The 18,886-nt window shown below is 39.7% G+C and overlaps 1 protein-coding gene across 3 annotated transcripts in view; it reads right to left on the minus strand.

Annotated features, from left to right (window-relative positions):
- Positions 1 to 18,886, minus strand: part of nbn (nibrin) — a 47,442-nt gene that overhangs the window by 20,899 nt on the left and 7,657 nt on the right. The window contains exons 4-13 of one of the 3 annotated variants that reach the window (XM_080194387.1): positions 18,275 to 18,434; positions 16,775 to 16,878; positions 15,263 to 15,380; positions 12,879 to 13,066; positions 8,688 to 8,779; positions 7,345 to 7,486; positions 5,077 to 5,130; positions 2,652 to 2,933; positions 2,013 to 2,379; positions 715 to 786 (exon numbers count right to left, since the gene is read on the minus strand). In XM_080194387.1, coding sequence (XP_080050513.1) covers positions 715 to 786; positions 2,013 to 2,379; positions 2,652 to 2,933; positions 5,077 to 5,130; positions 7,345 to 7,486; positions 8,688 to 8,779; positions 12,879 to 13,066; positions 15,263 to 15,380; positions 16,775 to 16,878; positions 18,275 to 18,434 — 1,579 coding nt within the window. Of the gene's footprint in view, positions 1 to 714; positions 787 to 1,943; positions 2,380 to 2,651; positions 2,934 to 5,076; positions 5,131 to 7,344; positions 7,487 to 8,687; positions 8,780 to 12,878; positions 13,067 to 15,262; positions 15,381 to 16,774; positions 16,879 to 18,274; positions 18,435 to 18,886 lie in introns of all 3 variants that reach the window. The other 2 variants (XM_080194385.1, XM_080194386.1) reach the window with 2 other exon arrangements.

The following is an 18,886-nucleotide window of genomic DNA, read 5'->3' on the forward strand; positions in this document are numbered from 1 at the left end:
TAAATGTTTAAATCAGCCTCGCACCCTCACAGTGGAAATGTGGGGCCAGTAAGATGACAAGAGGCAAGAAACCGACATGAACACTGATTTGACAGTGCAAGGCAAAAACTAATTTGAGAGAGATGGGTACTAGAATTTAAAAAACTCTAAACTATTTAACAATTAAGTGAAATGTAATATTTATCCACCTAGACATTCTTCTTCTGCACTGTTTCACAATAGATGTAAATTCAATTTCTGACATACTAAATAAACAATTTCAAAGTCTAGGCTTATCATTCAACAATCACACAAAACTTTCCACTTCAGACTACAAAGTATGAACTTCACACTGGGACAACACAAGGCACCAAGCAAATCTGCCCTATTCCAGTTAATTTAGTTTAAAAGAAGTAAACCTGAGTATTTTTTTAAACAGAAAATTTCCATGCACACGATTGGCCTCAGAATTGTCGCGAACATTTTTTCTATTGCGGTCAAACTAGGGAACTAAGAATTAGTATCACATAACCCAGGTATTAACCCATCCAGGATTAAGATCATTGCTGTTATTTAAGATAGACTGACCACAGTAAAAGTGATCTTATAGAAAAGGGTAATCTAGATTGCTACTTAACTGGAAGGTGCAGAATCAAGTCTGATAATAATGAATCATAAATTCTCTTTCAGTAATGATTTAATATGGTTGGATTTACAATGGTGTAAAATACTTACATTACTTGACTCCTTATTAAGAGCTGCAGGTGATTCTTGCTTAATATCGGATTCTTCTTTTACTTGTGTTGACTTTGCATGTTTGGATACAAAGAAAAACAAGATACATTTACATTCCATAATTCCCACTCAATTATTAACAAATCACAAAATTTACCTTTTATGCAAACTGCACTGTAAATCTAGGGACCAAAGGTATAATTTTAATCATGGTTACATTTCTTTAAACAAATGTTATGGGTAGCAAAGATAGGATCAGTTGCTGAACAAATTTAACAGAAGTTTGTGGAACAAAGCTTTTAACACTACCACACACATATGGCATGCAATACAATTTTTTTCTTAAGCATAATGGTCATCTGCATTATGACTGGAAAACTGACTAATCAACATGGAATCTGTGAGCAAAAATGTTATGCCTGAAGTTTTATTACAAGTAATGTTCTAAAATAATATTCTCAAAATACCAAATGTAGGCAAAACACTGAACAAAGATTAAAACAAATCAAATCAATACATTTTTTAAAAAAGTGGATTTTCCCATCCCAATCTTACTCTGCCAAAGATCAAAATATTGGCATGATAGAATTAGTAGGATTGATCTTCATTACCAACCAAAAAAATCCATTAAAAAATACAACTCAAACAAGTTCCCCGATAACTCAGTCAGCAAAGACAAAATGTTGAGATTTGCTCATGATCGATTTGTGGTCAATGCCAAATTAGTTGATCTCAACAAGGCTGGCAGTATGATGACTACCACTGGTTCTTGCTCCTTTGCTTTGAGAAGAGGAAAATTACCCACTGTTCCAACTTCTGATCACTATTTGGGGCATATCAGACGAAGACCCGCAAAACCTTCAAAGAGAACAAAAAACTAAAAGAAATATGTAAATGTCGCCACAGTCCCAGATGACCATAGGCTGCTCTCCCCTCTGTGAGGAAGCTGACTGATGGTGGATTTATCCTGAGGATCACCACACCTCAGGGAAGGGGCAAGGTTGAAAAGGCAAGCCTGTACTTTTAAACTTAAAAACGTAACGACTAGTGATCCTCTAATATTGGAGGATTGGCTGCAATCATTTCAAACATAATCACAGGTGGTTAGATTTAAGGAACAGCTATTTTGTCTTATAAAACTTGCACTTATAAACTGTCAGTCTTGTGTTTGCGAACATTAGTCCATATGCACAAAAGATAAAACCATCAATTTAGAAAACATTACTCACAGTTGCTTTAACTCCACTTTTTTGTACAGCCTCATCTTTTTCATTGAAAGATAAAATCTCAGATTCTACCTTTCTTTTTTTATTCATTCCCAGCTGTTCCTCTCTGGAGAGGATCATCTCATCTTTCAAATTTTCGTCTTCTGGGTCTTTTCTTTTTCGTACTGCCTTTTCACAAACAAACTCTGTTTTTGCAGAGCCCCGATTGCTGAATGTTTCTTCTTCACCAATTTGGCCAGGTCTTTCTTTTAAACCCTCAGCAAAGGCTCCAGTTTGATGGTTTGCAGACAAACATTCAGAATCTGTGCTCTGGCCAGCGATCTTGGAGCCTCTCTTTTCCAGTGAAGAATCTGTGGTGTACAATTGATAATCAGTGGGTAGATTTGGCTCCCCTGTTCTTGCAAATTTAGCCTGGGATGATTCAGTCTCCTCTCTTTCCCTGTTCATTTTTTTGCAGAGGAAAAATAAATCAATTTTAATACTTTTAATTTCAGTTCTATTCTTCCCTAAATACAATTCTGATATAAGTAGGAACAGAAGAATACAAAAGATTAAGATAATAACATGCTTTTTTTTTGTAATTTAGAATTGCCAGGTTGATTATATAAGTATTTTTGGACCTATATTGCTGGTTAATTTCAACTTTTAGGAAATATGTTGCAAACTGAATATGATAAAGCAACTTCCTAAAAAAAAAATTTGAACGTTCACCTTTTTCTTCCCACTGGCTGAAAGAAGTCAACGATAGATTGCTTTTGTGAACAGATGCTGCCTTTCTTTTCAACATTTTGGAGTGCTTTTGCTGTGGATGGATTTTTATCAACTGCGATGATTGTTTGTCTTTCTTCTTTGCTCTTCAATTTCTGCCATTCGTCTGTTGGAAAAAACGGTCTCTTGCAGGAAGTTTCCTGCACCACCGAAGTATCCTGTGAAACCTCTTTGCTTTCCTTTTCAGGGGTTTCTTTTATTACTTGCGTGCTATTCATGTTCATTCTGCAACAAGATTTGATAATGTTTCATGCAAGCTTCAGCTATGAACAATCAAATTACCAACGTACTTTGATATTAAATTGAACATTTTTCCCATTTATAGTTACTCAGTAGATGCCAATATCAGTCACACCCAAAAAACTTCAAATGCGAAAAAGGAAATAGCGTACTTAACAAAATATCTCTCTGATTTATACATTATTAATGGAGTGTGCCATGCATTGAGCTACAGATTTAGTGCCACTGCATGCTGGCTTACTAATATTGTACCACACTTGTAGAAGCATTGTAATGGTTAATGCAGCTGAATAAATCAAGGAAAAGTGTGATGGTGGAGGAGAGAAAAATCAAGATATTTCTATTCAACTTGTAGTGGCTAAGTGTTGGCTAGCAATTCGCTCAACACAAGATATCAACATTATCTTGGTTCCTCATGGCTGATGAGGGCAGGGAGTGAAATGAGGATACTAAGTAAAGAGGCAGAGGAGCAGGCTTGTTTGGGGGGAGCAGAGAGGAAGGTGGTAGAAATGAGATCACAGACTGAAGAAGGAAAATTTACATCAAGGGGGCATAATGTATCCAGACATTAATGGGAGAATAAAAATGCAACCAGGAATCCAGTCAACGGTGCAAGGAAAGTTACTACAAGAGAAAATAAAAGCTGCACTCGTGAGGGGTATCTTCAAATTGTAAAGAGTTGGTTTTTTGAGTAGGGAGGGGGCAGCATCTTGTATTCAACATTACATTACATATTGCCAACTGACCTTTATATTTATTTATATATGGGGATGTGCGCACAATAAAAAAGAAGTTTGTGTTCAATATAATTTGTTTGATGCATTTTGTATACTTATAAAAAAAAACTTTTAATAGAACTTAATCTATAAAATTAAGGCTTGGTTGCCAAGGTGGAGTAGTATTGTTATATTGGTGTGTGTCGCATCTGTACTGATCTCGTGGCTTGACGCCAGGATCTTCGCTCTTGCTGCTCCATTGCCAACTCCCCAGATCAGCCACACTAACATCCACACTCATTTCAGAACCCCACTGTACCTTTGCTCTCCACTCTCCTGCCCATGGATCAACTGGAAAACCTCCATTGTCTCAGCTTATCCTTTATGCTCCTGAATCAATCCCTTTTTTGCCATTGACTCCAAAACTGGACATTGGCTTGCAATAAATCTGGCAGAGTTTCACTCACTGACTTTGCATATCAGTAAACAGTGGCCATGTATCTGCATTTTTCTAGCATTATCAAGAGGAAACTTTACTTGATGTACTTGCACATGGGAATACCTGATGCCAACACCAAAATACGCTTTTTCCTCCACAATAATCTCTCTAGCACAAACATTTTGAATGAGAAAAACAATTTAGAACAGTTTGAGAAATCTAGCCCAATCTTTTCCCACAGTGATGGGATCCGATTAAGATGATTCTGGCTTGGGGGCTGCAGTATCAGGAGCACAGGGGGTCTGGAGGTTGGGGGTAGAAAAAGAACCAAGGTAATTATCATATTGTTGAATAAATGTATAACTCAAAATAGTGAGACGTGAGGTAAGATTTATGCTCAGTAAATGCCTGCCATTAAGATTTTTAAAATATAACAATTTGTACTTATATAACAACTTTAATAAAGTAAAGCAACAGGAGCATTAGCAAATAAAATCTGACACTCAGACACATCATGAGTTAAAATGGTGATTATTAAGGAGCATCTTAAAGGAGAAAATAGAAATAGAGATGCAGAGAGATTTTTGGGAGGCAAATCCAGAGCTGTGGGCTTCATTAGCTGAAGGCACAACCACCAATGGTGAAGCAATCAAATCAGGGATGCCAGAGTCAGGAGAGAAGTCATTTTGGAAATGCAAAATTAGAGAAGGTTGAGGGATAGGGAGGGAAGAGTCCATGGAGACATTTGCAAAGGATGCACATTTTAAAATTGAGGCACTGATAAAAATAGAATTGGTGAAATACTTCCTCAAATAGCAGTTTGAATGTTTCAAGTCCCACATTCAATAGAAACCTTTCACCTATTCTATACAACCACATTTTCTGAGAAAACCAATGCCTCAGTATCTTGCTAACATATAATGAATGTTACCAATGTCAGAGTGGTGTTGAATTCATGCAGCCAGTTACTCACCCTGATATTGTCTCTGTAGAATTGACACAAGGGTGTTCTCCCCACTGAAGGCAGCTATGGGTTAAGTCAAAGGCCACAAAGAGGAAAATACAACAGGAAATTTTTTTCTGCACTCAAGATAAATATTTTGCATGGTTGCCTGTTCAGTTACAGCTGCTTTGTAAATGTCAACGTAATGCTAATTAATTGAACTTGTAGTGAATCAATAAGGTTTAATGTATAGAACTCTTAATTCTAGTCATAATTCAGCCAATAAATAATCTTCATCTGCATAATAACTCAAAAATAACAGGCTTTAATTTTTGATAGACCATTATTATAGACTTACACACAGTTAATTTCTGCATTTCTTTTACTTTTTCCAAATAATGGACAGCAGTTCAGATTACAGATAGAAATGAACCCAACTCACTACGTATCTTCCTTATTGTTGTATGGGCTAACATTTCTCAGTCTTTACCATCACAAACAGTATACGCAAGGTTGACTGGCATAGGAGACCCTACAATAGGACAACTGTGCCATCTAGTGTTCACTTTAGGTTCATTTGGAAAGTACCTCTGGTAATACTGCAACTTAAAAATCTATTTCAGATCCTAGTTCACCTAATTGGTCAATATGTATTAATAAAAAGGTAGCAAATCCAGGCAAGAATCAGCAGTGACATTTTTATTAAACTTATATGACATAATAAGTCATATGCTCTGAACAAAAGATGGTACAATTTGTTGAAAATGTTAAAATAGAGGCAATTTTAACAGGTCATATATAGCCAATAAAATGGTTGTGTAATAATATTCCTCACGTGCTTTCTCATAAAACTTGGTAGTGTCAAGTGTTACATTAGATAATCACAAATGTTTAAACACAACAGGAGAAAACTCTGGGCCATTAATTCCAAATTCACACTAAAACTAGCTATTCTCACCCCAGTTTCCTCTTCTTTTCCCCATACTCCAGTATTTTTAATCAAATGTTTATCAAGCTCTTTTTCAGACATATCTTGGCATCACATGGAAAAACAAAGTAATCATGAAGCAGTCCTTTCTAGGACAAACATGCTGAACAAGTTCGTGCTAATCAAGCAAAGGTGACTTGTGCATGTGCATGGATTGGAAGATGTCTGCATCCCTGAGGAGATACCATGAGAGACATAGGCCAAGTCAAGAGGCCAGCAGAGCACCCAACTCCAATTCAAGAATGCTGTCAATAGAGACATGAATGTCCTCAACATCAATCATGACAACTGGGAGCCTCTAGCTGACCATTAATGCAAAAGGAGACACCAGCAGGGTTTTGCCACCACAATGGCGTATGGTTTCAGAAGCTCCAGAACAAACACCAGCCCTGCAAATAAGCAGTCAACTGAGATCACCCCACACCACGGGCAAGGAACAACTTCATGTGTGCAGCATACTCTGCTTTTCCAGAATTGGCTTGTTCAGCCTTCAAGCAAGTGCATCAGATGTTCTCATCTGACCTCAGAGGTCATACTCCCATCAGCTCTCGCAAGGATGTCCAGCAGCTCTTAGATGCTGTGATTTAACTGCTTTAAACTGCCACTTGCGGTAGCTTTGTTTAGTGTAACCCCTGAAAATGTGTTCTAGCCTTCACCTTTACATTTCTAGTATTAATCCTAAATTTATGCTCCCTTGTTACCAATTTGGCAATTTGCAGAAATAATTTTTCACTGGTTACTCTCTAAAATACTGTTCATTTCCAGAATTGTAAACACTTGTATTAGATCTTCACTTAATCTCTCTAATCTAACGAATACCATTTTTGTGTCTACAAGCCATCAATACCACACCTTCGAATGTCAAATATCAACTTGGTGGCACCATTTCCACGGTTGCTATTGCCTTCCAGCAGTTCTGAGCACCTCACTATTTACTTGGCCTACCATTTGCTTCTAAGAGACCTACTGGACCTAGTAAGTAAATTGGCTGAAATATGTCAGATTGCTTTTTAATGTGAATAAATGCAGGATGATGCATACAGCAAGATGTCAGGAGTGAACATCTATAAGACATGAAAGGGTCTCAACCAAGAGGCTGAAAAGTAATAAGGTTTTGGAGTGATTATCCTGACTAATGAACAAAAGACACAAAATTTACAAACACTAAACAAAGCAGAAGAATAGAGAGAACCTGCTTCCCTTTACCTAACCAGAATGGTGAGTGAATATGTGAAATTATAATTATACCTATAATTATGTGGCATACAACTAATTTGCATTTCCTATATAAAAGCAAGTTTTTCCTTTACCTTATACTGTGTTCTTGTGATGGCTGTGTATCTGGTACGTATGCAGTAATTCGTTCAGAATCTGGGGCAGACATGTTGACCATGTCCACATTTTGAGAAAGTGTTGGACCTGGAAGCATTGTTCTTGAAAAGCAGCAAGTTTCTTTAAAAAAAAATCACCATTTTTCAAAGCATGCCCACAGTAAAGCAACATTGGGTTGAAAATGCTTTGCATGAAAAACAAACTGAAACAAATATTAAATAATCAGCCCCTTCAAAGAGGTGAAATAAGAATGGAAATGCAAGGAAACAATATCTTTGGTGCCTAGAGTTACTCATCAAAATTTCTAACTGCAACTTTGTGGACTGCAGCAGGTCTTACAATGATTTCAGAATCTCAGAACAACGTTGAGCAGGGAACTCCAGAATTTGGCCCAATGACAAGGTCAATTAGGATGCAAATAATTGTACTGAACTTATAGAAGGCAAGTTGAAATGTTGGAACTTAAGTGCATCCTCACAACTGCATGCATTTTTCTCATTTTAGTTCACATCGGAATAAGACATGACATTATGGGCCCTATTTTACCATTTTGATTCTAAGTGCTGGGGGGACTTGAAACTGGGAGTGTTTCAGATCTGACTTTCAGGCCCATTCTTAGGCGGCCCCATACAGAAAAAGTATCAGCGATTCCAAATGGTGCTCTCGAAGTCTATGGGCAGGGCTTAACATGCCCAAACACGACAGCTCTGATCGGCACATCCAACTGCGCAAGCGCAGACAAAACAAAGATAGAATGCCACTCCCTTGCCACATCGCTCCCAGCCGGATAATGCCTCCACCCGGCCCCGACAGATATTACCCCACCCCTCCAACATTACTGACCCCCTTATCCCTCCCCCAAGCCCCAGGGTCGATCGCGGGTCCCTCCCGCTCTACTGATCTCAGACAGAGTGGCAGCGGACCACTCCCCCAACCAATCTCAAACAGAGAACTGTCGGACGCTTGCACCTACCTCCTCACTAACTGGAGCGCCTGAATCAGACTTTTGTGGAGCACGTTTCGCGCCGATTCTAAATGGCTGACTGCAGTGATAAAGATGGAAGTGCCGGTAAGGTTGGGCATGCAACCCATTAAGTCAATTTAAATACATGTAAATGCACTTACGTGGCTGTCATGCCCATTTCGGGTATGGTCCTGATCATGGCCATTTTCAGGCCTTGGTAAAGAGGAAACCAGCATGGAGACGGGCACAGATCATGCTATTCATCTCACGCCTGATGTTACCAAGTTTTTGTGCCCAAAAACAGGTGCAACGCAACGGTAAAATCGAGCTCTATAGGAAAATATTTTATACACTTACCAGGCTTTGTCTGGGGGTTGCAATAAATATCTGTTGAATTGTGAAGAACTGCTAAACCAATTTCTGCCTCCGGTATAGCACGTAATCTTTTTCTAATCAAACAGAAAACATTATGGTTAATACAAATCACCAAAAGGACAACTAACAATTTAATCACTTTAGCACAAGTTACATACCAATCCACACCTAAGTTTTAAATATATAATTCCAATTTGAAGTGGCTATTTATACCTAAGGTTTATAGATCATAGAACCCTACAGTGCAGAGAGACCCTTCTGCCCATCAAGTCTGCACCAAACACAATCCCACCCAGGCCCTACCCCCATTCCCTACATATTATACCCACTAATCCCTCTAACCTAAGCATCCCTGGACACTAAGGGGCAATTTCTTAGCATGGCCAATCAACTTAACCTGCACTTCTTTGGACTGTGGGAGGGAACTGGGGTACCCGGAGGAAACCTACGCAGACATGAGGAGAATGTGCAAACTCCACACAGACAGTGACCTGAGCTGGGAATCGAACCCAGGACCCTGGAGTTGTGAAGCAGCAGTGCTAACCACTGTGCCACCGTGCCGCCCCTAATCTTATCAATCACTACAAATGGTATTCAGAGTCAACCAATTGTTTTGTGGGGCTGAAGTCATTTATAATAAAGGTTATTGGGGTACATACAAAATACAAGTTTATTAAATTAAATTTCATAACATATCATGACATGACGTGAACCTTTTGTTTCATGGATTCCTGGTCAAGTATCATATTGACTAGTCCTTTTCACTTCAAATAGAAAGACTAAAAAATTGCAATAATATTTCTCAACTTTTTTATTCATTCTTGGGACATGGGCGTCACTAGCTGGCCAGCATTTATTGCCCATCCCTAATTGCCCTTGAGAAGGTGATGGTGAGCTACCTTCATGAATGGCTGCAGTCAAAGTGCTGTGGGTTGACTCACAATGCCGTTAGGGAGGGAATTCCAGGATTTTGACCCAGCAACTGTGAAGGAACGGCGATATACTGCCAAGTCAGGATGTGAATTGCCTGAAGGGAAACATACAGGTGGCGGTGTTCCCATTTATCTGCTGCCCTTGTCCTTCTAGTGGAAGTGGTTGTGGGTTTGGAAGGTGCTGTCTAAGGACCTCTGGTGAATTGCTGCAGTGCATCCTGTAGATAGTAGATACTGCTGCTACTGAGTATCTGTGGTGGAGGGATTGAATGTTTGTAGATGTGGTACCAATCAAGCAGGCTGCTTTGTCCTGGATGGTGTCAAGCTTCTTGAGTGTTGTTGGAGCTGCACCCGTCCAGGCAACTGGGGAGTATTTGATTACTTTCCTGACTTGTGGTTTGTAGATGGGGTATAAGCTCTGGGGAGTTAGGAGGTGAATTACTTATTGCAGTATTCCTAGCCTCTGACCTGCTCTTGTAGCCACTATGCTTGTGGTGAGACCAGTTGAGTTTCTGGTCAATGGCAACCCCAAGAATGTTGACAGTGGGCGACTCAATGATGGTTACACCATTGAATGTCAAGAGGCTGTGGTTAGAGTGTCTCTTATTGGTGATGGTCATTGCCTGGCATTTCTGTGGCGTGAATGTTACTTGCCACTTGTCAGCCCAAGCCGGGGTATTGTCCAGATCGTGTTGCATTTGAATATAGGCTGCTTCAGCATCTGAGGAGTCAAAAATGATGCTGAACATTGTGCAATCAATCATCAGCAAACATCCCCATCTGATCTTATAATGGAGGGAATGTCATTGATGAAGCAGATAAAGATGGTTGGGCCCAGGACACTACCCTGAGGGATTCCTGCAGAGACTGTCCTGGAATCTCTGATCCTTCACAACCACAACCATCTTCCAATTGTGTCAGGTATGACATCAATCAGCAGAGTTTGCCCAATATTCATTGATTCCAGTTTGGCTAGGGCTCCTTGATGCCACACTCGATCGAATGTGGCCTTGATGTCAAGGGCTGTCACTTTCACCTCACCTTTGGAATTCAGCTCTTTTGTCCATGTTGGAACCAAGGCTGTAATGAGGTCAGGAGCTGAGTGGCCCTGGTGAAACCCAAACTTGGCATCACTGAGCAGGTGCTGCTTGACAACACTGTTGATGACCCCTTCCATCACTTCACTGATGATCGAGAGTGTACTGATTGAGCGGTAATTAGCTGGGTTGGATCTGTCCCACTTTTTGTGTACAGGACATATCTGGGCAATTTTTCACATTGTTGGGTAGATGCCAGCGTTGTAACTGTACTGGAAGAGCTTGGCTAAGGGAGCGGCAAGTTCTGGAGCACAAGTTTTTAGTATTATTGCCGGAATGTTATCAGGGCCCACTGCCTTTGCAGTATCCAGTGCCTCCAACTGTTTCTTGATATCACATGGAGTGAATCGAATTGGCTGAAGACTGGCATCTGAGATGCTGGGGACCAAGATGGATCATCCACTCACCACTTCTGGCTAAAGATTGCTGTGAATACCTCAGCCTTATCTTTTGTACTGATGTGCTGGGCTCCTCCATTGAGGATGGGAATATTTACTGGAGGAGGAGGCTCCACGAGTTGTTTACTTGTCCACCACCATTCTCGACTGGATGTGGAATGACAGCAGAACTTAGATCTGTTTTGTTGGTTATAGCATCGCTTATTTCTGTCCATCATTTGCTGTTTTTGCCATCTGGCATACAAGTAGTCCCGTTTGGTACCTCATGAAATTGACACCTCATTTTTAGGTATGCCTAGTGCTGCTCCTGGCATGCCCTTCTACACTCTCCATTGAACCAGGGTTGATCCCCTGGCTTGATGATAATGGTTGAGTGGAGGATATGCCGGGCTACGAGGTTGCAGATTGTGCTGGGGTACAGATCCACTGCTGTTGATGGCCCATAGCGCTTCATGGATGCCCAGTCTTGAGTTGATAGATCGGTTCAAAGTCTGACCCATTTAGTACAGTGATAGTGCCACACAACACTTCTTAATGCGAAGGCAGGACCTCAACTCCACAAGGACTGTGAGATGGTCACTCTTATCGATACTGTCATGGACAGATGCATCTGCATCAGATTGGTAAGGATGAGGTCAAGTGTGTTTTTTCCTCTTGCTGGTTCCTTCACCACTGCTGCAGACTCAGTCTAGCAGTTATAGGACACAACTAGCTCGATCAGTAGTGCTGCTGCCGAGCCGCTTTTGATGGTGGACATTGAAATCCTCCATCCAGAGTACATTTTGCATCCTTGCCACCCTCAGTGCTTCCTCCAAGTGTTGTTCAACATGCAGGAATACTGATTCAGCAGCTGAAGGAGGACGGTATATGGTAATCAGTAAGAGGTTTCCTTGCCCATGCTTAACCTGAAAGCATGAGACTTCAAGGGGTCTGGGGTCGATGTTAAGGACTCCCAGGGCAACTCCCTCCTAAATGTATACCACTGTGCCACCACCCCTGCTGGGTCTGTCCTGCCAATGGGACAGGACATATCCAGGGATGGTAATGGTGATGTCTGGGGTGTTATCTCCAAGGTATGATTCCACGAGAATGATTATGTCAGGCTGTTGCTTGACTACTGTGAGACAGCTATCCCAATTTTGGCACTAGCCCCTTGATGTTGGTAAGGAGGACCTTGCAGGGTTGAAAGGGCTGTTTGTTTTGCAGTCTCTTCCGGTGCCTAGGTCGATGACAAGTTGTCCACCCAGTTTTAGTTCTTTATTGAGACTTTGTAGCGATTGTTATAACTGAGTGGCTTGCCAGGCCATTTCAGAGGGCAGTTAAGAGTCAACCACATTGTTGTGGCTCTGGAGTCACTTGAGGGCCTTACCAGGTAAGGACGGCAGATTTCCTGTCCTAAAGGACATTAGTGAACCAGATGGTTTTTTCCTGACAATTGACGATGGTTTCATGGTCATCAGTAATTCCAGATTTTTTTGTTGAATTCAAATTCCACCATCTGCCATGACGGGATTCGAACCTGGGTCCCAAGAACATATCTGGATTTATGGATTAATAGTCAAGTGATAATACCTCTAGGCCATCACCTCCCCTTAATTCATCTAATATAATATTTCTGAAAATAACAAAGATACAAAAAGTATAATTTCTAAATTCCTCAAAAATCACCTATTGTCAATGAATAAATAATGCCTGCCTAGTGTTACCTATTGACCAATATAATCATTATAAAGATTGGTTACGTACCGTTGTAAAATTTTCATCACTGACTCAATCCATTTTTCTGCTGAGTTTGACATAGTTTGAGAATCTGACATTCCAACTTCAATGACACAGCTTCCTGGTGCTTCGAGGGATGACGTATCTGAGGTACAATTCTCGAGAAGTTTAACATCTCCTCCTCCAAGAGTGAGAGCAGAGTACAGCCTCTTGTGCTGCAAGGCAAGAGGCAGCCAACAGAAATAAACAGTATAAACTGGTAGTGGGAGTCCAATTGCACTAGATGTGGTGTTTTCATTAAAATATGCATGAAAAAACCATGCTTAATACTAAATGACAAATTATCTGGTTATTTGAATTCAGCATTGAAACTAACATGAAATCAAGAAGTTACGTACATATGAACATATAAATTGTCAGATCATTTGAACATATGAAATAGGTGCAGAAATAGATATTTCAATCCCATGAGCCTTCTCCACTAATCAACAAGATAATGGCTGATCTGTTTGTGTTTCAAATTTCACATTCCCATTTACCCAATAGCTTTTGATTCTCTTGCCTAACAATGATCAATCTACCTCAGCTTTAAAAATATTCAATGATGCTGCCTACACTGCCTTTTGAGGCAGAGGTCCAAAATTGCACAACCCTGAGGAAAATTCTCCTAATTTCTGCCCTAAAAGGGCAACCCCTAATTTTAATCAGTGCCCCCTAGTTCTACATTCACCCTGAAGGGGAAACACCTTTTCTGTGTCGGTCTTGTCGAGACCATTCAGGATTGTGTATGCTTCAACCAAGTCACCTCTCACTCTTTTAAACTCCAGGACAAAAGAAGCCCAGTCTGTCCAACCTATCCTTAAAAGACAATCTGCTCATTCCAGATTTCAATCTCGTAAACCTCCTCTTAACCATCTTCAGTGCAGTCAACAAGACAAACTGCTTTCATTGCCAGGCGGGTCAGTAACCACAGGACAAATTAAGGTCATTGACAAAAGATCCAAGGGTAAACAAGAATTGTTTTGATAACCTGGACTGTACTACCCAAAAAGGTGGTGGATGCAAATACAATAATAAACTTTCAACAGGAACACGTCATTCCACCAAGCAAATTAAAGGAGGAGAAAACAATGCCACATCAGTAAAAATACGCAAGTTATGGGAATGTTTTCATCCCCATTTTCAGACAGCAAGACAGTAACAGGCTGAATATTGCAATGCAGCACTGACTACCCCATCCCCAGTGACATCCAGCTGACCTAGTTTTTGAAACAGCTGAACAAACACGAGTAGCATGCCTGCCCAAACTAGGCAAAACACCTACTTAAATACACCAACATGCAAGACCTAAATATTATTTTGCCTGTTCCTTCCAACAGAATTCAATATTAAGCAATCAAACTGGCAATCTTGCACACTCCTCTATAAGGCTTAAGTTCATCACGTAAAATAGATGTATAGCATAAGGAAAAGGCACGCTGGTTTTGAGCATGCAGGAAAAGATCACTGGGAAAGATAAGACTTAATAGAGAACCCTGGGAGTTACATCAATCAAACGATTTACATTTATGCATCTGTCAAGGCTGAGAGGACAGCATTGCTGTTGGTGCTAGTCTGTGCTGTACTGCTGTTTCCTAATGGCTACATGTGCCCATGTGCATTGTGCAGGTTCTGGACTGCGTTTGTGCAAACGCAAATCATGTGACAAAAGGACAGAGATCTAGACAGATAGCATTCCAGGGAAGCTCACACCTGGGATATGGAACAGGGGAACAAAGTCCAAGACAGTCCCTAAAATCCAAGACTGGTCACTCTGGTCTCATTAAACTTGCTTTTTCAAGTTATTTTTTCAAGTGTCTTTTATTGTAGACATAAAATACTAATTTAACTTTTGCGCCATTTCTTTATTTTCCATTTTAATTTCCTGTCTCCATGTACACTTTAATTTCCCCACATATACTTTCATCATTCTCTTCCTTTTTGCATACTTGGAGAAGCTCTTACAATCTGTTTTTATATTTCTTGTTAGTTTTCTTTAATATTGTGTTTTCACCTTTGCTATAAATGTTTCGGTCATCCTTTACTGGTATGTGAACTCAGTCAATCATCAGGCTTCTTACTACTCTTCTTAGTAGTATGATAAACCTCACCTTTTAATTAATACTATAATACAATTTGTAACCTCTTACAAATTGCAGAAAGTTTCAGCCTGACTTTAAATGATATTTTAAAAAAATCCGATTCCAGTTTACATTGTACAGTACTATACTACCAGTTACTTTTACTAAGAAGATAATGCTTCCCTTCACACAATAATTAAACACAAAAATCCGGACATACGACAGTAATTTGAAATTGCTATTACATCTAATACTATTGAAGATTGTTCCTCTTCGAAATGCAACAATTACCTGTTTTCCATTCAACAATATGAATGTTTTGCCTCTAAAGATGGATTTTCTCTCGGGCTTTATTGTAATATCCAGCTTTTCAGTCCTGATACCCGGTTCATCAATAGGTGGAGAAAAACTGCCAGGAACAAAACATACGTCATTGTTTTGGTTTTATTACAAATTTCAGAATGAATGTTGCAACACTACACTTAGGTTGAGGGAACTGGGTCTCTTTTCCCTGGAGAGACGTAGGTTGAGAGGCGACCTGATAGAGGTTTATAAAATGTTGAGAGGAATAGATAGGGTGGATTCTCAGAGGCTATTTCCCCGGGTTGAAATGGTCGCTACGAGAGGACACAGGTTTAAGGTGCGGGGAGGAAAGTACAGAAGTGATGTTAGGGGTAAGTTTTTCACTCAGAGGGTGGTGAGTGAATGGAATCGGCTGCCGTCAGTGGTGGTGGAGGCGAACTCGCTGGGGTCTTTTAAAAGACTTCTGGATGAGTATATGGGGTTTTATGGGATTGGGGGTTATAGATAGGTGTTGATGTGATCAGCGCAACTCGTGGGCCGAAGGGCCTGTTTGTGCTGTAGTGTTCTATGTTCTATGTACAGTTTTTAATATATGAAAGATTACAAGACAATTCCTAAAATCAGGAATTAAAAAAGGACAACTGTAGATTTTCTTTTTCAGTTTACAATTTGACACTTCATTAACATATTGTTAATTAGAGTTGCATTGCAAATGAAGTAATCGAAATAATACCCTGGTCTATTGAGATTATCATCCTTTGTTCTCTTATGCTTCTCAATTTGCAATCATTATTTCAAAAATGGCACATTTACACGGTTAAAAGTGTACATTGCAGGGTCGTAGAGCAACAGCACAGAAACGGGCCCTTCAACCCAATCAGTCCATGCTGACCGTGGTGCCCTCTCAGCTAGTCCCAACTGCCTGTGTTTGGCCCATATCCCTCTATACCTTTGCCATGCATGTACTTATCCATATACTTTTTAAATGTTGCTTAAATGCAGCCTGAAATTTTCTGCAATAGAAGAAACTAAAGAGGTTACAAATTGTATTATAGTGTGAATTAAAAGGCGAGGTTTATATTACTTAGAAGAGCAGTAAGTCTGATGATTGAGTGAGTTCACATACCAGCAAAGGATGACCAAAACATTTATAGCAAAGGTGAAAACACAGTATTAAAGAAAACTAACAAGAAATGTAAAAACAGATTGTAAGAGCTTTTGCCAATATGTAAAAAGGAAGAGAATGATGAAAGTATACGTTGGGAAATTAAAGTAGACGTGGAGACAGGGGAAATTAAAATGGAAAATAAAGAAATGTTGCCCCTCAGGTCCCTTTTAAATCTGTCCCCTCACCCTAAACTTACGTCCTCCAGGTTTTCAATTTCCCTACCCTGGGAAAAAGACTGTGTTTATCCTATCTATGCCCCTCATGATTTTATGCACTATACTGGAGATTGCCAAAGTTCTTACAATTTAAGGAAACTGACAAATTTCCATTACCTTTCTGGACTGGGAAGCTGTCGTCTGTGCTGGATTGCCTCGGTAAGACGAACAAAAAATTCTGGTTTGACTATGGGTCGACAACAAATCATTGCACATATGGTCTTGCAAGAAAAAAAAAATTGGTGGTATTATTACCATTGGTATGTACCAACTGAAGCAACACATAGACAGTCATGTAATCAACAATTCAATTCCTTATAGAAGGCAAGTACAACTCAGTTTGCCAAAGAAATGAAATTGTCAGCTATTTACCTTTACCGAAGAACAATTTGATCTGTGTATAACTAAGTCTTGATTTAAAGCATATTATGTCTATCACAATTTAAGCAACATAATTGAACATATTTGGATGTGTTAACTTGCATTTTGTATTCGGAAAATAACAACAGAAGAAATAGGTAATTTGGTAATCAAACTTGAACGTATCCAATGCCTTTAACTTATTAAAACGTTCCAAGGCACTTTAAACAATTTAACACTGAGCCACACACCAGGTGGTATTAGGACAGCTGACCAAAAGCTTGGTTAAAAAGGTAGATTTTGAGGACTGAGATGTGGAGAAACAGAGAGGTTTAGGGAGACAACTGAAGAAAAAATTGCATACATGCAGGAGCAAAGAAAGTCAGCGAAATGCAAGAGGCCAGAATTAAGGGACTGCAGAAAGCAAAGGGTTACAGAGTTAGGAACAGGTGAAACCATGGAGGAATTTGAAATCAAGGTGTTGGCAACTGTACACAAACAAATCTGTGTTGCATTCCCCTCCATTTTTCACAGTTACAAATGCAACAACACTGAAGAAGAAAGCGTGAATTTGTCATTCCACTCTATTGCTTCAAGACGGGTTACCAAGCAAACGTCAGAATGCTTTCAAAGAAAAACCACGTGGGCCATCTGAAAATGATCAATCCAGAAAGAGAAGTCTTAGCGCACTACCATAATATAGCAGTACTTCAAAGAATCCATACATCTACCAAGTTGCAGTCAGGCTTTATAAAGTAAAGCTTCCTGGAAATTTTTCAGTTCACGTTTAAAAAACCAAAATGAAAATCAGCAGTAAAAAAAATTTTAAATGTATTCCTATTAAAGTCAGAAATACTATCAATTATGTTCCAAAAGACAAAGGGTGCGATTTATTGGCCGCTCCTGCTGCAGCGTATTTGGTGTCCAGCTACATCTCTGTTCATTGCAGCTGGATGAGAAAATCCCGTTGGCCTAAACGTCCATAACATTATGGTCAAAGTAAAATCCATAGAGCATACTGGGTATCTCTGGAAGAGTTAAAACCACTTTGGGGACTCAGGAGACTATTCGGGTTAGTGGAAAATAATCACTATTTATTTCAAAACCTGGGAGTTTCATTTTATACTGAAACTGAAAATGAAGAGTTTTATGTTCAATTAAAACAAAATTCTCAGTCAGTTACAGCTGGCATTGATTTAAAGCTTCACAAAACCCTGTAATGTGAAACATTATTTTGTTTTATTCCATTCAGCTAACCTTCACAGTGACCTTGACTGATGACATAACAAGATGAGTATTAGCTTCTGTCCAATTGCTAGTATGATGACCTCCAAGTTGTAGAATGGATTTGTTTAGCTCATTTTTTCCTGGCCCATCCAAACACGAAGAGCATACAATCAGGGGTTCATATTCCACTCTGAGGGGAAAAATATATTTACTGTACTGCAAAGTATAAAAAGGGACATTTGAATGCACAGGAAAATCAAGCAGTAGCAGCTGACACAGTTACAATGACTGCCATGTGATTCTCAGAAAGAATACTCAAAATATCAAAACCAGTCAATTTGTAGTAGAAACAAAAGGTTATGTGATCCCCTTGTAAAGGAATCACGGACGAGTTAGGCCCATAAAACCGGTTATGCAAAACATTATTAGGGGAGGCAATGATTTAGAGCTATTATCGCTAGAACCTGAATTCCATTAAAAAAACCTGGAATTAAACATCTACTGACGACCATGAAACCATTGTTGGTTATCAGAAAAACCCATCTCGTTCACTAATGTTCTGCAGGGAAGGAAATCAAACATCCTTATCTGGTCTGGCCTACATGTGCCTCCAGAGCCACAGCAATGTGGTAGACTCTCAAC

This window comes from Carcharhinus amblyrhynchos, chromosome 8, assembly GCF_965287045.1.
Source record: "Carcharhinus amblyrhynchos chromosome 8, sCarAmb.v2.hapA, whole genome shotgun sequence".
In the NCBI taxonomy this organism is placed as follows: Eukaryota; Metazoa; Chordata; class Chondrichthyes; order Carcharhiniformes; family Carcharhinidae; genus Carcharhinus; species Carcharhinus amblyrhynchos.